Raw genomic sequence first — 24,466 nt, forward strand, 5'->3', positions numbered from 1 at the left:
ACGTATAATATAATGTATAATATCAATCTTTTTTTCTTAAAAAAAGCTGCTTGCTTGTCAATTGGTACAGAATTAAATCAAGTTTATTGGGTTATAAACATACTATTTAATTTAAGAATTTCACGGGCTCGTTGAGTGAAGATCATAAATTAAACCGAGACTTTTAACCCAGTGAACTTGATTTAATATTATTATTACACCACTTCCTATTCAAAACAATTCATAAAACTGGGGATTCGTTAAGATTAAGAAGAATGAAGGCAAAGCAATTAAAAATGTCAACTTTTACACACACACACACACACACACACACACACACACGTTATAAACCAATGTCTTTCGTCCTTCAGTAACGAAATGCAAAAATCACCTCTCTCTCTCTCTCTCTCTCTCTCTCTCTCTCTCTCTCTCTCTCTCTCTCTCTCTCTCTCTCTCTCTCTCTCTCTTTCTATATATATATATATATATATATATATATATATATATATATATATATATATATCTTCTTTCTCTTTCTCTCTCTCTTTCTTTCTCTCTGTTATTTCAATTATTCTTATCATTATTGACCGTTTGATAGAAGTTTTGAAACCTTCACTAGATATGATTTTTCTAATAAAACAATACTTTAAGTTATGAGTACATAATTCTGTTGCTCCTTAAGGGGGGGGGGGGGGGGGGGGGGGGCGCCTCCTGAAAATCGATTTTGGCCTCAAAATATCGATTTTGGGATTTTTCGCTTTTTGATAGGGTCCACCATTCCCTTTTAGGATTCAATACAAAATAAGGGTGTTTATAGCCTCTGTCATGTTGAAATTGTATTCTATTTAGGGGCTACCGTCTGCAAAACATCATAAATTCACCCTAGGGATGCCAGTAATACTCCCACATCAGAGGCCTTTATAACCATAAAAATAGATGATATCAGTACACATTTGGTATCTATATTTTCCTTTACACCTCGGCTATGATAATGAAATGCATACAAAACTACAGGATTGAAGCATGATTGGGTAGCACCTGATGAAAGAAAGCCACTTATTACTAACAAATGAAAGGTTTGACACAGTTTTCAGGTTGTCGAGGTTAGGTCACGACCCTTGACACTTGACTCGTATTTTCGTGGCCTCCGATTGGTCAACCGGAAACTCCCGACGCCGAACCGACAGAACGAAGCAATTCCATTGGCAGAGTGAGGTCATAGTTCAGGTAAACAAACCTAAAATAAGAATTCACCACGTTTCTTCCGATTTCGATGTCATCTGCAATTTCCATTCTATATTGTGTTTTCCTTGTTTTATTTTGATAAAAAAAAGTTTATTTCCAATATGCCGAGAAGCAAGAAACAAAAATCAAATTGCAAAAGGGCTGCTTTACGCAGATGGGACTCTATAAAGCAAGAAAAGCCGGTGAGTTGATATTTATCATGTTTTTGTATCTCAGAAAATTTTCTCATCTTATCTCCTACAATACCATGCATGCGTCACCCACATCTGTTTGCTATTACTATCATGTTCCAAGTACGGTAATATAGATACATACTACTCATGGGAAACTAAGAAAAGAAGGGACAGACATTACTGGTCAGTTGTTTTGATTTAGTCTGGGCCAGTCAACGTTACGAGTGTTTTCCCCCTGCAATAAGGCTAATAAGAAGTTGAGTTGATGTATTTGCATCGTAACATAAACGGGTGTGATTAAGGGTGGGGGGGGGGGAGTGTCTGGGGTGTTACAATATTATTAGATACCTACGGGATAATGTATCAAGCAGCAATCGTATGTTTATTGAAGTACTCATATCATTCACACTGCTTGCATCTATGCGGTTGTGTAATAGCAAACTAGAGACGTGGATAGAGGGCATTGGTTTGTGTGCATGTATGTCTGTGTGAGTCTATTTGTGTGTGTGTGTGTGTGTGTGTGTGTGTGTGCGTTTGTGGGTTGGTGGAAGGTTGTATGTACGTATGTATCGTGTGAATTGGAGAAAATGGTGTATGCAGTATCTACTTTTATAAATAGTTATGCAGTATCAAATGATGGAGAACAATTCTACTACAGTAAATTCATTTGTTATATGTATGTATGTTATATATTTATACATATATATATATATATATATATATATATATATATATATATATAGAGAGAGAGAGAGAGAGAGAGAGAGAGAGAAAGAGAAAGATAGATAGATAGATAGATAGATAGATAGATAGATAGATAGATAGATAGATAGATAGATAGATAGATAGATAGATAGATAGATAGATAGATAGATAGATAGATACATACATACATACATATTCATTTATATTTACAGGTCTTGGAACCCCGTTCAGCTCCATGTTCAATACATCTACAACCTTCCACGTCTTGCCCTCTGATTTCAAGCCCTACTACGTTGTCATTGCAATTACCATCCTCTTCTGAACCAATCACAACTGCATCTTCACTACCATCGTCACCATCACACCATATTCACAACCACCTGTCGTGCCCTTACGATCATTAGTATGTCCTGTCGCAATGTCAACCCCTATATCATCACCGTCCCACGAAACGTCTTCATCAGCAGCAATATTTTTCGTTATATATCTAAATAAAGTAATGTCAAACTTTCAAACGCGATTTTCTCAAAATGAACATTTTTGGAAGTTTTTTCCCTAAGGCTTTTTTATTTTTCAACTTAGATACTTCGCATTCGGCACACTTTTTCTTCAATCAATGAGTCACAATAATATGCAACCTTTTTTTCCGATTTCTTTATTGGTTTAGAGATATTTTTCAATATTTCATGAAAAATCAAGAAAATTTGAAATTTCAAATTTTATGAAATTCAACACTCTACCAAAAGAATTCTATTCAGCGTATGATAAAAAGCAATGCGTTTCATTGTTAGTCTATTTCCAAAGTACATTGTCACTAAATTTGGTAACTCTATGTCAATAAACATCAAAGCCTTAGGCTTTTGAAGTATATTGCTTTTGAAACATTCAAAATCCAAGATGGCGGCGTTTCCATGGCAACCATATTTAGAAATTCAAAATTGTGGAAATTTTTCCTCTAATTTGAATATACTGAGCACGAATAACAAGCTAAAAAAAAATAATTTGATGACTATGGAAAATGACTCTCAGAAGGCGCCCCTCCCCTTAAGACGTCATGGAGAGCTTGAAGACTGTTTTCAAGTCTTGGCTTCTGCAGTCCACACTACTCTGAGAATGTAATATCATTCTGAGTAGCGACAAATTCAAAAATGATAAAATATATTTTTTTTGTCCTATTCGGAGTGATTACATTTTGTGTTTGTTAATCCTGGACAATAACAAAGGCAGATAAAAAAAAACAATAAATGCATTTGAGATAAAGTGTTACAGTGAGGTTCTAAGAATACCATGGACAGCCAAGAGATTAAATATCTGCGTCACGGAGAGAAAAGACCTCAAAGACTGCCAACTCATGTCAGCCATCAAGAAATTGAAGCCAACATATGTGACCCATCGTCTCAAAACGGTATTATGTCGGAACGAAACATATGCTTAAAAGCCAAATTAAAAGTTAAACTGGTCAAAAATATAAATTGTTGGTATTAGTACCCTAAAATATAGTATCCATTCTCCTCAATAAATTATATAAACTCAACACAAGTCTGATACTTCTGACTCTAAATTCAATTTTCAACATCTGAACCACCCCGACTTAATACCGATTTGAGGCGAAGGGTCACATATGTTTACATCAAATGACACGCTGCAATAGAAAAGCTTTGCATGGAGGGTCCTACAAGGGCGAGTAGAACAGATGGAGGAAGTCAAGGAGGTGGTGGTCCCCATTCATAGCGGACTGGACAACCACAGAAGCAGGCAGGACGCATGGCACAGATACAAAAAAAAAGAGAGAGGATTTCCGTCGGACTGTTGGGTAGGTTACGTCTAACAAGAATCCATCTTAAAAATTAGAATTCAAGACTAAACAAAATAATTAAAAAAATAGAATTAATCACTCATTAAATCCTATATGCATATTTTAATGTAAATCTACATTCATTACACGATGGAAAAACAATTGAAGGACACAGGGGAAAATCGATCAAAGTCCGAAAGACCCTTACTGTTCTAATGCCAAAATAATTTGGTATTAAAATCAACCAAGAGCTTGTTTTTTATATGCATCTGACTTGTGGTCAAAATATATACGTTTAGTAATTCACATTCAGTTCAATTCATATTACCATGTGACGTTTTCAAAGGGTTTCCTAACTTTAAGTTTGATTTTCTCAAAAGCTGAAAAATGTGACTTTGATCGTTTTTCCCCTGTGGTCTTCAATTGTTTTCAACACTTACAGAGTTACTAGAGCTAGGGGCATGAATGGGATTTTAGCTGGTAGCGAATGAGCTGGAACATCTACAGACGACCCAAGATCCAAATCTATGTCGAATAACTCTCTATCTTCCATCATTGCTTTGATCACGTAATGTTTTTTTAATAGTCTCAAATCAGTTCTGAAATGGAATAATTATTGGTGAATAGTAAATTTGAAAAAGAAGTAATTTTGAGTATTTATAAAACACAATATCCACAAAACGTGCTTAACTCTCTCCTTACCAGCCATTTTCAGAATTTTCCCCAAAACTTCATACCCAACTAACTCAAAAATATATTTTTTATAACTCAAAAACAATAGAAGTAAAGTTCTTCCCATGCATAACTACTTTAACAAAACATGCTCTACAATACACTGTTCATTTTCTATAAAGTTTATGATGTACAAAAGAAATTTGAATAAAAATAATGTCGGTAGTATCGTAACGCATGTGACGATTTTCCTGTAGTTGGTAAGGAGAGGGTAAAAGGCCTTGTACAATGGGTTTCTCATGGACGAGACAAGCCACCTGTTTGGCGATATTGTATTTTTTCCGGAAAGAGACTACGCTGTTGACGGTTAGGTACTAATTTACACCTAAGTACTTTGAGTAAGTAAAGAGCCTTTTCAAAGGACTCAACAATGCGCTGTACAGATTAGGACTCGAACTCTGGACCTTCGGATCCAAATTTGCGACGCACTTCTTCCAATCAGTGATCATGTCTAGTTGATTGAGGCCCTAACACTGATTAAATATTCCATTGTGTACTTTAAGCTAATTTTTCATTTTCTGGGCATAATTTATTAAAGAGACAAAACTAAATTTTCATATCTCTGGTCACTTCCATTGTAAAAACACTTTTTGGGCATCTAGTTCATTCCGAAATGATAAGGATTGGAGAAGATATTATGTGGACTTGTTGTATGACACTCTCTCGCCTTCGGATCGGAAGTACCTGGTTCGAGTGCCGCTCTGTTCGGCGCATAGTTGAGTCATTGGAAAAGGATCTTTACTCACATTTCAACACCGTCATCAGGTGAAACACGAGTAGTAACCGGTCTCTGTCGGAAAAAAATAATAAAACATTGCCAAAATAGGCGTCATGTCTCGTTCCACATGTTAAGTGTTGCTGTTGTCAAGGGACTCCTTGTAAAGCGCCCAGAGCAGGTTAAGTGGATAATGCCCTATATAAAATGCTCAAGTGCTAAAGTTTATGAAACAGGATTATGAAACAGACATTGTGGCAGCACGATAATTTAAAGAAATCGAGAGTTGAACCAAAACATAAGACAGTTTTTATGTGTTGTCAATAAATAAATAGCTTTTAATCTGTTAACTGCCTCACTCTGGGGAAAACAGAAAAACACGTGTTTAAAAATTGTCCAGAAAACTTGTCCACCTTCGAATATCGATCGATTTAAATGACCTCCGTCTTGGCAAAACTCTCAAATCTGGGACTTCCGGCTCGTTTTCATCTGCTATTATCATCTTCCATTCAAGTGCTTTTTGAGGAAGTGGTCTTCTTTCCTGCAGAAGAAGTGTCTCACCAGCTGAGACAGAGTTGTTGTATAGTGACCGTTACAGCATATGGTACAGCAAAACCAAGGATTGATGTGTTGACTAATTGACTGATTAATTTATTTAATGTTAGATTAATTGACCAGTTGATAATGATGATAATATTTGGTGTCGAATTGCCACAATTGTAACAAATTGAAAGCGAAATGAATATGTTTATATATTGTGTATATCGCACGCGTGAAAGAAAGAGAGGAAGAGAGAGAGAGAGAGAGAGAGAGAGAGAGAGAGAGAGAGAAAGAGAGAGGGAGAGAGACAGAGAGAGAGAGAGAGACAGAGAGAGAGAGTATGTATGTGTGCGTGTGTGTGTGAGAGAGAGAGAGAGAGAGAGAGAGAGAATAAGTAGGAGTGAAATATCTGTTCAATGTTATAGTTTCATATAACGTTATAACAAGTGTAATTAAATGACAAATTGCCGTACTTATGGACAATAAAGATCTATTATTATTATTATTATTATTAGTATATATTATTATTATTATTATTATTATTATTATTATTATTATTATTATTATTATTTATTATTATTATTATTATTATTATTATTATTATTATTATTATTATTATTATTATTATTATTATTATTATTATTATTATTATTATTATTATTTATTATTATTATTATTATTATTATTATTATTATTATTATTATTATTTATTATTATTATTATTAATATTATGACGTCCTGCCGTCCAGTTCTCTTCATAATTTCTGTATCTGTTACATGGTCTAAGTAGCTGACATTGAGTATCTTTCTTAGACATCGTTGCTGGAATGCGTTGAGAAGTTTTGTTTTTTTTATCTCATGCATACCTTTGCCATGTTTAACTCCGGAGTTGCTGCTTTATTTAACTCTCTCCTTACCAGCTATTTTTAGAATTCCCCCGAAAATTCACATCCACCCGACACAAAATAGACCTTTCCTAATCAAACAAAAAAGTAACAAGTGCATTCTATACAGAATGTTGTTCGGCAAAATTAGGTTTACAACACAGTGTTTAGTATTTATAGCTGTAATAAAAGCATTTCTTTAAATTTTGTGATGTACATGAGAAATCAGAATGAGAAAATTGTCGGTTGCATCTTAACGAATGTGACGATTTTCCTATGGGTGGTAAGGAGAGGGTTAAAGATGTTGATTTTGTTTTTTAGGTGGACAATCCTCTATTTCATTATTTTGTCTAATTTTCCAAATTCTGCATTTGTTTTTACAATCCTGGTTGTTATTTTCCTGCTTATCCCACCATCTCCTCTGATGTTACTTCCTAAATATGTAAAATCTTCTGTGTGCTTGATTCTCTCTCAAATAATTCTTGCATCATCCCACTTGCCATTGTTTCACATGTGTGACCCTTCGCCTCAAATCGGTATTAAGTCGGGATGGTTCAGATGTTGAAAATTGAATTTATAGTCAGAAATATCAGACTTGTGTTGAGTTTGTATGTTTTATTGAGGAGACTGGATACTATATTTTAGGGTACTAATGCCAACAATTTATATTTTTGACCAGTTTAACATTTAATTCGGCTTTGAAGCGTATGGTTCGTTCCGATATAATACTGTTTTGAGACAATGGGTCACATTTCTTTGTAATAAATCTCAGTCCACCTTCTGGTACATTTCCTTGTAATGAACTTTTGTCTTCGATAAGGATAATACCATTGACAAAATCACTTAAATTGTAGATGACATTCAGATTTGTTCCGTTATGCTGTCCCTGATTACTTATTATATAGTCAACGATAAGTCTGACAAGGACAAGTGACAGGATGCAAACTTGCTTTTCTCCTGTTTCCACGAGAAACGGCTCTGTAGGTTTATTGTCATTTCTTACACAAAAGCTTGACATTATAAGAAGCTTTAACCACGTTGATGACTCAACTGGCAATAGAAAATAACTAAATGACAAAATTAAAACATTTCCGGTTAATATTTATTTTTCAAGTGATGCAGCTTTGAGTTTATTTTTAATGGAGGCACGAGGAATACATTTGAAAATGGAGATCTTTTTGTCTTATTTTGCCATTTTCTCAAAAACAATCTACGCCACATCTGCTATTATCATACTATAACACAATCAAACATTAATGATAATAAGTGGATGAATATAGAAATCTGAAAATATATTCTGAAACACCATGACCACGTGACATTATAGATCAATGTGAGTTTTTACTTATAACGGAGCTAAATCAAAACGTTGCTGGAGAGTGTATGTAATCAGTCAAAATAATTATAAATTTGTACAATTTCATTTCATTTCAATTTAAAGGAAAGACATTTTACCTAATGTTGGGCAACAGTCTTTTAGGAGGAGCTGCAACAGACTTCAAAGGGTTTCGTTTTATGCTCCTTTTAAATCCATCCCACAATTTCATAGCACGTCTTGATTTCCTATCTATAGCTAACCCCGTATCTATACTAGTTGTATTTCCATCTTCAGTATCAACGAAATCTGTGGATATGTGGATGCGAAAATAGGATGTGACTCACTGCCTTAAGGATGCGAGTGATACAGATTTACCAATAGGATTCAATAGTCGTAACGTCACTTCCTTCCTAATGACGCATGGTAACTTAGTAACACTGGCTCTAAACTATCGGAACAATGGCGGAAGCCCTTTTGAAATATTTCTCCGGCGACCATAAAGGGTATCCAGAGGGGAAAAAAAACACATAAATTTGATCATGTTTTGACTTTTACACATTCTGATCACAAGACATATGAAAAGTTCTAGCCAGCATGAAGAATAAAAAGTAATGATTTTTTTTGTTTAGAACCAAGATGGCCGTCGTTGCCGGGCGACGTGACATCAGACTACTGAATCCTATTACCAGCGGGTTTTGGTTTTATACAAACTTGGCATAGGATAATGCAGTTTCATGAATGCCGGGTTCGTATGAATGCTACAGCTCTTTTAGATAAAATAGATCTGTATTGATAATCTGTAATGATATCCATTAATAACAAGTTTCTTAAAACGGTATCACGTCAATATGAATTGGACTCAGGCAAATCAATTTAGAATTTCTTATTTGGATTTATTACATTTCCTTATAACAACTTGGAAAAACATGAAATTTATAAACATGCCAAGAAGAAAGACATTTATTTTCCGCCCACAAATACAAATATGTAGGATGCAAACACATTTACACGACATTTTTGTCTGGATTTGTCTCCCAGCACCTGGCTTTAAATGAACTTGATCTTCTGTTATCTATTACAAAAATTAAAATAAATATGCCGTTTGCTCCACGATATCATAAGATATCGTCGCCTTGGCATTCCACGAAGGAATATAGATAACTCATCAAACAAGATGTCTGATGTAAACAGGAATCACCCATGTTGTCCAAGTGAGCAAATTGGGGGTTAATAATCTTGCTCAAGGAAAAAAAACGAAAGTGCCTGAAGCGGGGCTCGAACCCGGGTCATCCGAATCACAGTGCAATGCCTTAACCACTCGGCCATTTCGCCCCCTCCCCCCCCTGCCAATAATAATAATAATAATAATAATAATAATAATAATAATAATAATAATAATAATAATAATAATAATATATGATGATGATGATGATGATGATGATGATGATGATGATGATGATGATGATGATGATGATGATGATGATGATGATAATAATAATAATAATAAATAATAATGATAATGATAATAATAATAATAATAAATAATAATAAATAATAATAAATAATAATAATAATAATAATAATAATAATAATAATAATAATAATAATAATAATAATAATAATAATAATAATAATACTAATAACAATAACGTACCTACTTTATTCAGCTAAAAATGGAAATTCGTTTACAGACGTGGCATGCATAAAATGTATAAATATAAAGTTAAGAATTCATGGTGACAATGTATATATATATATATAAATTTTACAAAGTGGAAAATGTTGTCCCTATGACCCCCAGTTTGAATTTAAATGGAAAGGCATAAAAATGTATAAATATAGAATTAAGAATTAATAGCGACACCTTATATTTTATTTTTATAAATTGAGATAGATTATTCTTATGGCCTCTAGTCCGAATGTGTGTGTGTGTGCATTAAAAGAAAATAGTATTTAATTTAAATCACAGTTGCGCATTAAAAATTCGAACACTATGTGGTAAAAGCAATTGCTATGTGGTAAATATTGAACTAAGGTGACGTATTGCCAGGGAACTTAATACATTTGTGAAGGGGTAATCGCCATCCTTCATGCCCTTCTCCAGTTTACTAAGACAAAATCTCTTGAACAGTTCTCTCACATTTGAAATTGGCTGAGTATAACTCCTAGCCTTATTAAATATCCGATCAATTTTCTTTATGTCACAAATACTGGCATTTCCACACCATGCTGAAATACAAAAAAATAATAACGGTCTCCAAACCAGATCTGTAAAAAGGGTGCATAAAGTTTTGATTATGTCAAATTCTGAAAGTCCGTATGGTCTTTGCCTGATTTCAAAGAAACTATTCTGAAACTATTATAGATTTTTACATCTAGTTTTCACCATCACCTACACCTCGATGGATCACCTACCTTGTCGTTGGTTGGGGTGCTTGAGGCATATCGGGGCCAAAGGAGTAATTCCAGTTGACCGTCTCTAGAACATCCCGGATGTCCGGCCTACAAGCGGGCGCCTTGAACGGCAAGCTGATATGTAACGGATGGAGATCCAACCCTGTGCCCGAACGGCCTCCGCCATCTCGGGCTCCGCACTATTTTGTCTTCAATGATTATGTCCAGAATACTGATTCCCCAATGGCGAATCTGGAGGCGGCATGACTAAACACTGCCGTTATCGTGTCGCCAGGGTCTTCGGCGCGGTCGTGAAATCAGTGAACTTCCCAATACACCTTTAGATGGAAAATGCGATATCGGGGTCAGCGACCTGATGCACATATTGTCCCTCAATATTGCGAGCCAGCGTATGGCCACACATGGGCTTTTATCAAAGCTATCGGCCGTCCATAGTGCCAACTTTCTTCTATTACAAGAGACCCATCTTTACTCAAGCGCGCAATCTTCTCGATTCCAGATCACAGGCTATACTGTGATCCAACGAGAGGCTACTTCGAGGCTCAAAGGAGGGGTTAGCGTTTACGCTAAAGAGCCTTCGAAGGTAATGATCCTAGCAAGCGTTGCGAACAGCAAATGGGTGGAAAGAATTTCCGTGAAGGTGGGTGGGCTGTAGTTGCACAACGTCTACAAACCACCTAGAGCGACTTGGACTACCCACAAGTTCCGGTGGTTAGCCATCCTTCCATCTGTCTGGTAGACTTTAATTACCACCACAACGAGTGGGGCTACCGAGACTGCAATGAGGCAGGTAGACAACTTCACTCATAGATGGACTGTGGCAATCTACACCTAGTATACGATCCTACAGCCAAGGATACCTTCAGGGGCATACAAAAGAGTATACTCTTGATCTTACCTTAGTCATGAAATGAGCGAACGGGGAACCGCTTCAGGTGAAGCGGCGAGTCCTTGACGACTTCCCGCATAGCAAGCACAGCACTACTTATCACAGCCCGGGTGACAATCCCTAGGGTGCAGATTCTCCCACTCTGCAGATAGAACTTCAAGAAGGCTAACTGGGAGAAATCCAGTTTCTAAATTGAGCAGGTCTGCCCTGGTATCCCCCCCCCCAAGTCCGAGTACATAACCATATTTAACAGGCTGCTGTTTAAGAGCACTCACCGCTCCATTCCACGGGACAAACGGAAATTTTACACCCCATGCTGGACGAAGGAGTCGGAAAAGCTGTACAAGGAGTACCAGCAGACCCAGTCCCAGGACGTAGCCGATAGGCTATTTCAGTCTCTGGCAAAAGGAAGGAAGCAATGGTGACAGGAGACCGTGGAAAGTCTCGAATTTACACACTATAGCCGCCATGCTTCGCGACTGATAAAGGAATTGAATCACGACCGGAATTTCGAAAAGGCTGCACCGGAATGCGAAGCAGAATACGTACAAAGAACGGCAGCAAACGGGTACCGAATCAGTCTTTCGAGCGCAGTGTCCGCAAGGCATATCGTACGATTTTGACTTGCTACCTGCGTAAGAGTCGGATTGGACATCTCCGTACAGCCCCCAAGAAGTGGATACAGCCAATAGCGATGTAACGAACAGCAAAGCAGCAGGGACAGATGGCATATATCCCGATTTGGTGACGCATCTGGGCCCCAGGGCACGGGCCTGACTGGCAGATGAAATGAAATGTCTGACGTCCTTTCAAAAGGAAAGCTTCCACAAAAGTATGGAAGCACACTAAGATAGATGCCATCCTGAAGCCAGGGAAACTGGTGAAGGAGGCCGACAGTTACAGACCCAAATAACTTCTGAGATGCTTGTACAAACTTTTGGAGCGTGTTCTGATCTTTATCATACATGCTCCCTAATTTCTCCATTTCATACTTAGGTAGTATAACTTGAAACACTGGCATCTCAAATGAAAAGATTAGATCACTAATAGAAAAAGCAAATTCAGCCTTTGGAAAACATTTTTACAAATATTTTGATGGAACAACATCAACAAAATCATCACAAAAACAAAAATGAAGCTTTTCAATGCTACACTTGTCCCTGACCCGTTTTACAACAGTTAAACTTGACAGATCTACAAAAAAAGACACCAATAATTTTATTCTAATGCCTTTCTCAGGGGCTGTTTGTGCAAGATGACAATCAATATAATTTGGAAAGATTAGATCAGAAGAAATAATATATTTTTAAAAAGAACGGAAGCGACTGAAGGACGGGAGATTTACAAAAGATGTCATGAAGTGAGAACCGTCTGGGAGAGGTAAGAGAAGAAGGCCGAAGTTAACTTGGCGGCAGACCATAGAGCAGGATTTAAAGAAAGGAGGACTGTCGTGGGAGGAACCCGGAGAGATGGCCAGGAATATGTGGAGATTATGACGGTTCAATGTCCCAGTCGGCACGGGAAGGTCAAAGTTACGGTATGATACACACACACACACAAACACACACACACACACACACACACACATATATATATATATATATATATATATATATATATTAATTTAAAAAAAAAATTATATATAATATAACGTAAGAGCGTTTTGATTCGATTGGTCAAAATTCTGTACGTAAATCTTTCATTATATTTTATTAAATAATTTAGCAACTTACCATGTAAATCAGAGAACGGAATAATCGGCATTGAATGTTTTATCTCAACAGGGAGGCTGGAGTGGAACAAAGATATTCAAAATAAGAATGATAGCAGTGAATCCATACTTTATATTAAAACATGACCCAGTGTGTCAAACTGGTATTACATCGATGTGAATGGGATGCCATAATGAGTGGGTGAAAAGTTCACATGATTTACGCGGAAAGTGACGTAATTACACAATTTGGAAGAGATGAGAGATAGATAGATATATAGATAGATAGAGAGAGAGAGAGAGAGAGAGAGAGAGAGAGAGAGAGAGAGAGAGAGAGAGAGAGGCTAATCACATAAATTGTTGACATTTTCAATTCAACTCAACTGTTTTCCATTGATTCTTCTTTATTTTAACACGAATGGGGTGTAATCATAATATTAAAGCACGTTTACTCTGTACTGAACACTCGATTTGAATTAAGATTTTCAGTCTACAAGCTCATGAAAATCTGAAATCAAAACTTGTGTTTATAATCCAATAAACGCGCTTTATTCCTATAATAAATACAGCTAATAAACATGATGATGTATAAAAGGAAAATATCAAAGTTGGAAAACTGACGGTAGAAATATATAAACCGGTACTCCTCAAAATAAAAAAAATAAATAGGAGAAAAACCCCAACAAATTCTTCCATTTCAACTAAACTTACTTTTCATCATACCACTCCTCAATGCTGATGAACCCTGAAGGTATTTCTGGTTCTGTCCTGCATAGCAAAGAATTAAATATGATTATGTTTTGTTTAAAGTTTATATTAAAGAACCCGCTTTACTGCAACACTCTGACAAAACTCCATTTTCCATATTTGAACATTTTAAAATGAAACTTAAAACACATCTCTTTAGAAAATCATTTGATGTTTAACATTTCTATTAGGCCTACGTATTATAGATATCCTAAATTTTCATCTTGTAGCACAGTTCGTGGTAATTAAATTACAAATTGATTGATGCTATTCCAATATGATAGATTTTATGCTTAAATTATCAATTTATTGTTGTGTTTTATTTGCATTGTAAAGCGCCTCTGAGCACATTGTGGATCTAGGCGCTATATAAATAAATAAATTAATTAATTAATTAAATAAAAAATATTGATTGATCAAGATTAACCTTAACTTGATTAAAGTCTCAAACACCTGATATTGACTAATAATTAAGAGTTTTACGGCGCTTGTGACATATAAAGGCCATAGCTGTGCCAAAAAAATGGAAGTTAATGGGATAGTCATAACATTATAGAATCACAATTAAAGAACCCGAAAAAAAGTAAAACAAATAGGGAATTGTTCAAAAAGGGAATAAATGTAAGTTCTAAGAGGGTGCCATGAATGTACTTAATTTGAGATCATCTAAAAGTCTCATCCAGATACCAGCACAAAATCCCACTACTGTGAATTCACTCAAATGTTTACATAATACGTTTTAAATCAATAACTACCATTACAAACAGAGAGACGAATTACAAGGATACAACAACAAAAATCATCTCCCAAAACTAACACTTTACATTTGACTGTTTCCCTCTCAGTCAAGTACTCCGGCAAGAACCGGGACAAAACCAAGTTATTCCATTTCAAGTCAAAAAAACAAAGAAAAACACAGAAAACCAATAATAGAAGATAGAAGACATTGAGCTTTTTTAAAAACTTTTTTAAATAGCGCAATGTCCACTAAATGTGCTCAAAGCGCTTTACAAGGGTTCCCCGGTCAACAGCAACATTTAACATGTAGGACGAGACATGACGCCTGTTAGGCGATAGTACAATTTTTCGGAAACGTGACAACGCTGTTAACAGCCAGGTACTCATTTTACACCTGAGTACCGTGAGAGAATGTGAGTAAAGATTCTTTTCCAAGGACTCAACGATGCGCCGAGCAAGGCTCGAACCCAGGACCTTCCGATCAGAAAGCGAGTGTCATACCACTTAACCACATAGCCACATTGCAAGTGACCTCCTGCCCAATGATGTTTGACATACACGTTTTCGGCCAAACTTTGAATAATAACGTTCAGTGTCCTGCAAGATTGCTTTGTTTTAGTGTAAGGCACTTTTGAAGAAGGCAATATCAATTCATGTCACTACAATTACAATACTTTGGCTTTATCAAGAGGGCAGCAGCAGCTTCTAATGGGGCTCACACTATAATGCTATGACGATCGACCCAATCAGCAAATTCATCACCGCACTCGTGCACCGTCGCAATCCCGCCCGAAAGCTTCATCACCACACCATTCAACTAGATGCTCTCCGGTTTCGGGTTCAATCCCACATCGGGTACATGTTGGACAGGTGGAACGTCCCCACTGATGAAGCGATTTTGTCGTGAGGCAGGTTCTCGACCGAAGCCGATTAGCTACCACCCAGTGTCTCCTCTTACTGGTGGAGAAGCCTGGCAACTTCCCATCTAGTTTAGAGGAGTGTATGTCCCCGCCCCCTCGAGGGATTGAGTTCGTCCAAACCGACTTCCATCGCGTATATTATGCATCTCTGTTCGTAGTCAGGGAAGCTGCGTACAAGGGTTACCGGGACTTAATTTCGGCTCGAAACGGGGGCGCCGTCCATAATGCGCTTCATAAGGGTATCCCAATTCCTCTCACTTTGGTCTTATCAAGAGGGCTAAAATATTTTCAGATTAATCTAAGCTCCCAAGTGTCCACAAAAATGCCAGTTAAGTTAATAATAATATAATTTTATAAAACTGCTAGTATTATTAACCAGAGGACAGCAAGGTGACTGGTTAAACACGAGCAAGATGATCATAGTGACCAATAATACGCTTCAACAGTCGTAAATTCTCTTCCCTCGTAATGACGCATGGTAACTTAGCAACTGGCTCTAAACTATCGGAACAATGGCGGACGCCCTTATGAAATATTTCTCCGAGCATAAAAGCGTATCAAGAGGAGAAAAACATTATAAATATGACTTTTACACATTCTCATCACAAGACATATGACAAGTTCTAGCCAGCATGAAGAATAAAAAGTACAGATTTTCTTTGTTTAGAACCACGATGGCCACCGTTGCTGGGTGACGTGACATCGGACTATTGAATCCTATTGTAATGTTTAAAATCTCAGACAGTGTGAGCACATTTAAAATTGGGTCGTTTTAAACACATTTCTGACGTAGGCAATGAGGAAAATATTGGGAGGATTGAATTGGGCCAGGGTGATAGACAACGATAGAAGGGGAGGGAGCTGTGAAGAGAAATATTTATAATGACAAAGAGGGAAAAAAGCCTTGAGGAAAAAAAAACGGGAGTGGGGGAGGTAGATTTAAGAGGAAGCTAAAGTTGTGTTATTGTTATGGTAGTTTTGGTTAAGGAGAAAGAGAAAAAAATGGGGGTGGGGGGGGGGGAGAAGGAGAAGGAGAAGAAAGAGGATGAGGAGAGGGAGGAATAGGAGAGGAAGAAAGAGAGGGGGAGGGAGAGGAGGAAGAAGTAGGTGGAGGAATAGACTATGATGAGTTCAAGTCTGAGGAAACTCCACAAAAATTAGAGGAAAGAAATGAATTACATTAAATACAAACCAAAATAGTGAAAAAGACAAAAAAATATAAAAAACCCAAATATAGTCGACACCATTAACAAAACCCAGAAAACATTTTTAAAAAACCAAGAGAAAACAAACAAACAAACAAAATCCTTGAGCAAGAGAAGTGGCCACAAGCAGTCAAGAATGCAGTAAGAATTACCTGGATTGGATCACATTAATTCTTTTTTCGTAATGTACCGTCTTTGGACATACAATTCTCAATGGCGGTACATTATTTCTTGGGGGTTTCATGTGCCAGTTCAACCTCAGAGCCGCCCTTAAATTAAAGTAAATAATATATATATATATATATATATATATATATATATATATATATATATATATATATATAGTATTTAGAGTTAGATGCAGCGTGGGGGGGGGGGGGGCAGCGTGGCTCAGCGGTAGGGTCTTTGCTTCGTACCCGAAAGGTAACGAGTTCGATCACCCGCAGCTGCGCTGTGTGGCCTTGAGCAAGTCACCTAGCCCTAGTTCACTTTGCGGCTCTGCACTGCGGCTTACGCCTGGGTTATTCCAGTCTTCCCTTGGAATAGACCCTAAAGACAAATTTCCCCTTGGGGATGAATAAAGGGAATTTTATTTTATTTTATTATTTATACATTTTATTATTTGAAACACATAATGGTTGTCAGAGCGGGCCATTTTCGATTATGCTTGAAAATATATAATATCTTTGTTATCATCATCAATTCTTCTTCTTCTTCTTCTTCTTCTTCTTCTTCTTCTTCTTAATATTATCATTATTACGATTAATATTATTTATTATTATTATTATTATTATTATTATTATTATTATTATTATTATTATTATTATTATTATTATTATTATTATTATTATTATTATTATTTATTATTATTATTATTATTATTATTATTTTATTATTATTATTATTATTATTATTATTATTATTATTATTATTTTTATGATTTTATTATTATTATTTATTATTATTATTATTATTATTATTATTATTATTATTATTATTATTATTATTATTATTATCATCATTTTTATTATTATTATTATAATTATTATTAGTTACTAGTAAAAAGCCCGCAATTTTGCGGGGAAAGAACTATTTTCATTCGATATTGCCAGAATAATTTTCTTGATTAGCTTGATTACGATTAGATGCATATTTTAATGGATGTGCTTGTCGTTGCTGCCATGCTTTATTCGGCATGATTTTAGTTTATCAGTCAGTATATATCAATATCAATAAGCTGCAAGTCTTTACCACGCTTTACTTGGGAGTGCTTTGCAGTACCTTCAATACTTCACAAATTAAAAAGGCGACCGAGAATCAAAACAATAGTCAAATTAGGAAATTTTAAACTTTCACAAATCTATCAAGGTTTGTTCTAGAGTTTTTAAAACACTTTTATATGATGACAAATTGAATAAATAAACGCCTGACAAAAGATCAACGGTGAGAATACAAATTGAATGAATACTGGGGATGTAGGAGCTTTCGGAATGTCTCCCCTTTACTTATGTGAGGTCAAATGAAAATCTGAAGAGGACGCGAAAAATAGCAAGTCCCCGAATCTGTCTACTTTTGGTTTGTTCGGGCTAGAAGCTAGACAGAACCAAGTGACAGGTTGCCGAAACGTTTAACTAAATATTTCCCAGGGCAATAATTATCACATCGATGGCATAAAAACGACAGTAATATCAGCAGTAATATTAGTTGATGTTGTTAATCGGTGAAACTTGTTTAAAATTTCTGTAAATCCGAATACCGTCATGTGATCAAGTGAATTATATCACTATGAATGCCACGATTTGCTGAAAAATGCCAATCTGACAGTTCCTAGCAAACACACCCCCCCCCCCCCCCCCCCCTTACTCAGGAATTTCTCTACTTGATGGACACCCTCCCCACCCCCTTTTTTTTTCTTCCACGCAACCACTTTCCAAAACACACACACACATGTATACACCACACACACACACACACATATACACACACGCACACATATAAACATACGCGCAATGAGAACACACTACTACATAACAACACTGATCACCGCTAAATCAACACAACGGAAGTAAGGACTCTACTGGACAGATAGAGCTGAGGGTGTGGCCATGAGATGTTAGTGTCTTCGTTAAATTTTTTATGATATCTGTTTGACTTAACGAACTTTCAAACTGACTTTAAATTATAAAAGGAAATCTAGTTATCTGTTTATCTATCTGTAAAAAATACATTTCTATTTTTCAAATCTTTCAGTGGAGTTGTGCGCCGTATCAATTTTTTTATTGACTCAAATAAGCACAATGTTCTCCAAAAGGCTATATTTTTTTTAAGAAAGGATATTATCATTATTAATATACAAAATTAGCTTTGGATACCATAATTTTACAAACAGAGCTTCTTTTGGACTCAACGCGATGCGTGATAAAGAAATAATAAATTCCAGACATAAACTGAATTAAACACTCAGGATATTCAAAAGTCCGATAGCCTAATTAAAGTAATATGCTATAATATGATATGATATAAAATGATATGATGTGATATATGATAGGAAATGATGACACTCATAATGAGGAGGAGGGTGATCACGTGACTTTTACCCAAAACCTTCTGAATCAGTTTATAATACCTATCATCTCTTGTTTATACAATTTCATTCTAGATTCGAGAAAAGCACACTGTTGAAGTGACTGGTGCAATCAAATATATTCAGGACTGTCTAAGTGTGAAGTAAGAGTCTCTCTTGGATCTTGAGGAAAGACTTTGCGATATACTAGCGTCCTATTTAAAGGAAAGCAAGCAATTGCTAATGTCCGTTTCACGCTATAGAAACCGGAATAAGCACTGGCTCCGTGGGCCTAATGGCTCTGGAGGACAACCGTGGCGCCGACCAAAGGCTCCCAGGGCTTGAACGTTTGAGAATCAAACTATCAATTAATCACGATCAACAAAGTAGAAAACACCAATTCAACAACATTTCAAAGGTTGCAATCATTACAAACAAAATGTGACCCTTCGTCTCGAAACGGTATTATGTCGGAATGAATTGGACCCCGAAAAGTGACTTTAGAATTAAATTGATAGTAAATACCATTTTTTGAGCTTTTGCATTGTGAGAAATTGTCTTCATTCTGTAACATAACAAATCGAAACAAACTCTAAGTTTCATGTTATTGTCAATAAATTAATTTTTTTTTGCACCCAAGTCATCCCGACATAATACCGCTTCGAGACGAAGGGTCACAAATATTATCTTTACTTACTTTTTCATTACTATGTTGAAGATGAAGTTTGGAACAAACAACATTGGGGCAAACATTATGGTTAAAATGAACGAATCTGCGATGCTCGTGTCATCAAACGAATAATCGGGCCTTCCAATTACGAACAGCGACGTTATCAAAAAGGTCCACATCACCATATAATGTATTCGCAGCACTTGTAGCGTCTGTATAAAATTGTAATACATACACGCATGTACAAAAAAGAAACTGACATTATTATACGCTGAATTACTATTGGTTAACTATGTATCAGAGATAAGAACTGTGTATCACCTAAAGAGCAATTATTGAACTGTACGCAAGTTTAGCTATTTTATAATCTATAAATTATAACGTGGTTAGTTTTTGTAGGACAATTTGATATTTTAACTTCGGAAAAGACTCAAAGAAGTAATTGTTACGAATGTTACTGGGACAATCGTCAAATCGCTAGCTCAAAAATTCTCAAAACAGAACCCTATCGCACCACCGTACTCTTACTTGACATTTTCATGATGTCTGATACCAGTTGCCTGTTGTTTTAAACAAAAATATTCTCTCTGTGAAATTATTGTGTAATAACTATAATTTCAATTCCTTTAGCCTTGGAATGATGCCCCTTGGAATGATGCCCCTTGGAATGATGCCCCTTGGAATGATGCCCATTGGAATGATGCCCCTTGGAATGATGCCCCTTGGAATGATGCCCCTTGGAATGATGCCCATTGGAATGATGCCCCTTGGAATGATGCTCCTTGGAATGATGCCCCTTGGAATGATGCCCCTTGGAATGATGCCCCTCGGAATGCTCCTTGGAATGATGCCCCTTGGAATGATGCCCCTTGGAATGCTCCTTGGAATGATGCCCCTTGGAATGATGCTCCTTGGAATGCCCCTTGGAATGATGCTCCTTGGAATGATGCCCCTTGGAATGATGCCCCTTAGAATGATGCCCCTTGGAATGATGCTCCTTGGAATGATGCCCCTTGGAATGATGCCCCTTGGAATGATGCCAAATCTGAAGCTCGAAGAGAGCTCGGAGCGTCAACTCGGAAATATTCATTCTAAAGGCCAGAACGTTGCACAGTTACTCAATGCTTCAGACCTCCCTGATATTCTATTATCGCAAAGTTTAGCAATGAAAGAAGGACATGTGATGGATTGAATGTGTCATGTTGAGCCGAGTGCCCATGACGATCGAATCATTGTTTGCCTCACATCTGATCCATTCCTTATTGCCTCTAACACATGTGAGGAAAACAACATTTTCAGATGAAAACAGCTGCTATATTTCTTCATATCTTTTGCGAGTGGCATTCCGTTGCAGCAATAAAGGCGTCATGTCTACTTCTAAATGTTAACTGTTTCTTGGGCTTGGGACCACTTGAAACGCGAGTTTAGCGCCTATAGCAGATATTCAGGATACAAAAATTCTCCCTTTTTGTTTTTGATTGTTCTGGTCGGAATCCAAGTTTCTTTAACAGCCACCAACAGTGTGTCAAGTCAAGACATTATTTTACAGTCTTCGATCAACTCGGCTTCCTTTCGTCTGTCAGAGAAATTTTCGGACTTGGGAGGTTTGTCAGGCAGACATAATTGACGTAGGTAGTAAAATTTTCCCAGGTCACCTATCCGAAAATCCATCTGAAGAGTTTCGACTATCTGAAGTTTCACACGAAGAGCGTGAGGGACTGCGTTCTTTGGGTTTTTGATTATCCCAGCTGTAGCTAGTACATGCATATGCTGGCTAATGAGATTAGCGGAAGAATAGCGTCCCTTGGTTGGACGTCACCCATAGTCTGTGACGTCCAATCAAGGGACCCTACTCTTCCGCTAATCTCATTCCCTATATTTGTAACGTTCTCCGTTTGTATCTATTGACAGGAGTTTTTGTTTGTTTGTTTATTCACCTTAATTAACACGGCCATTCTCTCTTCTCTTATTCGTCTTTAGTGTTTCACTCATGGTGGTTTCCTGACAAAGAGGAAACCCAAAACGTGCACACCGTCCGTTTTTCGTTAATTATATTGAAGCTTCCATTCCATTACCTATAATTATTTTTTTCGAGCTTCAAGAAGCAAAAATTTTCATTGGTCAGGAGGGTGAAATCAAGATTGTACCTTACATAGTGTGGGTACCACAAAAGGTGCCACTTGCAGAGGGATCATATACGAGGTGTAGATCCTTACTGTCCATCGAAGATTGGAGTTGTCCCCCCGTCTCATTCATGGTGGTGCTATTAAAGCTTCCAGGACATATGGATACCCACAGTGACTGATGGTGCTGTCCGTATTGGTTTTGGAGGTTTGTAAAAATAGTGCAGATACAGCCCGCCCATTTCCACGAAATCCATTGCATCCCAATGCTGTCCGATGCGTACTCGATGGTCCTTACATTTTCAATGAAAATGTTGCTGCTCGACGCTCGAAGAAATAGGCAGCATACTATTTCTTGCCAACCAATGTTTTGTTTATTCATCTTAACTACGCCACTACCACATTATCTCATTCATCTGTGGTGTTTCATTCATCCTGTTTTGTTGATAAATGAGAAACCCGAAACGTTCATTTGATATGTTCTTGTACTTAAATTGAAGCTTACATTCAATTTCACATTATTACCTTACATTTGAAGGACTTTTGATGAAAACACATTTACAACCCCTCCGACACTTGAATGTTTACGCAATAATTATTACCCTCCCGAACAAAAGAAGAGTCCCCTATAACAAGGACAATCTGGTCATGCTTGGGAATTGGACACTGAAGGATATATTCATGCCTGGTCTCCTTGTCCAGTGCCGTTTGATCCAGTTCAATTTACATTGAGAAGGGCGCTTACTTCTCGGACGCGTCTGCAACAACTCCCTACCTTCTGTGAACGCAGCATTATTTAAACTGGCGAAGTGGCAAACAGTATCGTATTTGAGAATTCGTGACCACTGGATCCTTGATATCAGTGTAATGCGGGCCCGGGATGAAATCGGTCAATCGAACACCGGGATGGGTCCTTTAAGCCTCACAGTCGCGACAAGGCGACCACTCTTTTAGGAGGGCCCTGATAGCATTGCATCATGTATGCTTCAAATAATAACTAAAATAATTGATTAATGACACAAGCAAAATACTTACAATATAAAAAAAACGCTTTTGACCGACAGATTCTTAAACATGATCACAACATTTAAACAGGAATAGCTGTACGAATCGAGCCCAAAGATGTATTGAATGATGCTCTAAACAATTGACCCAAAAGGATATTGTATTAAACTCAACTGTAACTAGTCATCCATCGGCTCTCATCAGAACCAGATAAACTTGGCAGACTGGCGTAGATCTGGACGTTGTTAAAGCCTTTGACAATATTCGGCACCAACGCTTCCCCAGCAAAATCTCTGACCCCTACAAAGATTTGGTTAAGTAAAGAGCCATCACAAATCCCTATAAGAAAACATAAAAACTATCAGACAGAAAAGAACACACATGCCATTCTTAATCAATGGTGTTTAATACAGCATGTTATGCCTTCACAACAAATAACCATACATACCAGTTTCCGATTGCCCGGAATGACAACCAATGTCGACAAGATGATGTGGTATTTCTTCATGAAATTTGAAAAGTTACTTATCAGATTTCTATTGAAGCTATCATTCCGGGGCATTATCTTTCCAACGCAGATTTGCCATGGCCTTTTCTTGGTAAAAGAAGAGTAACACGGCATTCGAGAAATGCTGTCTCTGTTCACATCGTAAATATCTACGTGTTTGACTGTCCTGGGGGAGTGAAGAAACAATCGGTTGTAAAGATGTAAAATGTTGGTTGGAATAATTGAATCAAATTGATTTGTGACGAAGTATCTAGCAAAAGAAATAGATCCAACCATTATGAAACGTCAAGGGAAAAAAAGAGAGAGAGGGAGGCGGGTGGGTGGGTAAAATAAATGTTTAAAAAAATCACAAGTTAGCTCAACGACTGAGGAGTGTACAGTGTCAAAACTGATATAATTAAAAACTAATAAACTTTGAACATGTGACAAAATAGCGCTTGGTAAAGTCGTACACAGTCCAAGGATTACTCAGCCTTAAATGTGACCCATCGTCTCAAAACTGTATTATGTCGGAACGAACCATATGCTTAAAAGCCGAATTAAATGTTAAACTGGTCAAAAATATAAATTGTTGGCATTAGAAACCTAAAATATGGTATCCATTCTCCTCAATAAACATACAAACTCAACACAAGTCTGATATTTCTGGCTATAAATTCAATTTTCAACATCTTAACAATCCCGACATAATACCGTTTTGAAGCGAAGGGTCACAAATTGTGTTAATGATAAAAAACACAAACTGTATAACGGCAACGAGCTCAGAAAAAAATGAAAATATTGAATGTTTCGAGGATTGATTACAGTCAAAGAAGGACATATTTTTAAAAATAATTTATCTATTTGTCTGCTACTGTATAAAAAACACATATCTTGAATTTTATCT

At 36.7% G+C, this 24,466-nt stretch overlaps 2 protein-coding genes and 1 long non-coding RNA gene across 4 annotated transcripts in view; 1 reads left to right on the top strand and 2 right to left on the bottom strand.

Annotated features, from left to right (window-relative positions):
- Nucleotides 1–24,466, bottom strand: part of LOC144973588 (zinc metalloproteinase nas-6-like) — a 699,617-nt gene that overhangs the window by 122,567 nt on the left and 552,584 nt on the right. The gene's annotated exons all lie outside the window — the stretch shown is intronic.
- LOC144973580 (uncharacterized) overlaps nucleotides 1–24,466 on the bottom strand; it is a 149,821-nt gene that overhangs the window by 41,663 nt on the left and 83,692 nt on the right. For both annotated transcript variants that reach the window (XR_013645582.1, XM_078916205.1), the window contains 7 exons: nucleotides 23,521–23,746; nucleotides 19,972–20,156; nucleotides 16,864–16,980; nucleotides 13,813–13,869; nucleotides 13,124–13,179; nucleotides 8,224–8,392; nucleotides 4,338–4,496 (listed from right to left, as the gene is read on the bottom strand). Coding sequence is in view for 1 of the 2 variants with exons in the window: in XM_078916205.1 (XP_078772331.1) it covers nucleotides 4,338–4,496; nucleotides 8,224–8,392; nucleotides 13,124–13,179; nucleotides 13,813–13,869; nucleotides 16,864–16,980; nucleotides 19,972–20,156; nucleotides 23,521–23,746 (969 nt within the window). In the remaining variant the exon portion in view is untranslated. The remainder of the gene's footprint in view (nucleotides 1–4,337; nucleotides 4,497–8,223; nucleotides 8,393–13,123; nucleotides 13,180–13,812; nucleotides 13,870–16,863; nucleotides 16,981–19,971; nucleotides 20,157–23,520; nucleotides 23,747–24,466) is intronic.
- Nucleotides 1,320–2,853, top strand: LOC144974216 (uncharacterized). Its single transcript, XR_013645669.1, has 2 exons — nucleotides 1,320–1,406; nucleotides 2,315–2,853. It is a non-coding gene; the product is annotated as an uncharacterized LOC144974216 (long non-coding RNA).

Source organism: Berghia stephanieae, chromosome 5, assembly GCF_034508935.2.
Source record: "Berghia stephanieae isolate SIO BIC M18660-M18661 chromosome 5, UCSD_Bste_1.3, whole genome shotgun sequence".
Classification (NCBI taxonomy): Eukaryota; Metazoa; Mollusca; class Gastropoda; order Nudibranchia; family Aeolidiidae; genus Berghia; species Berghia stephanieae.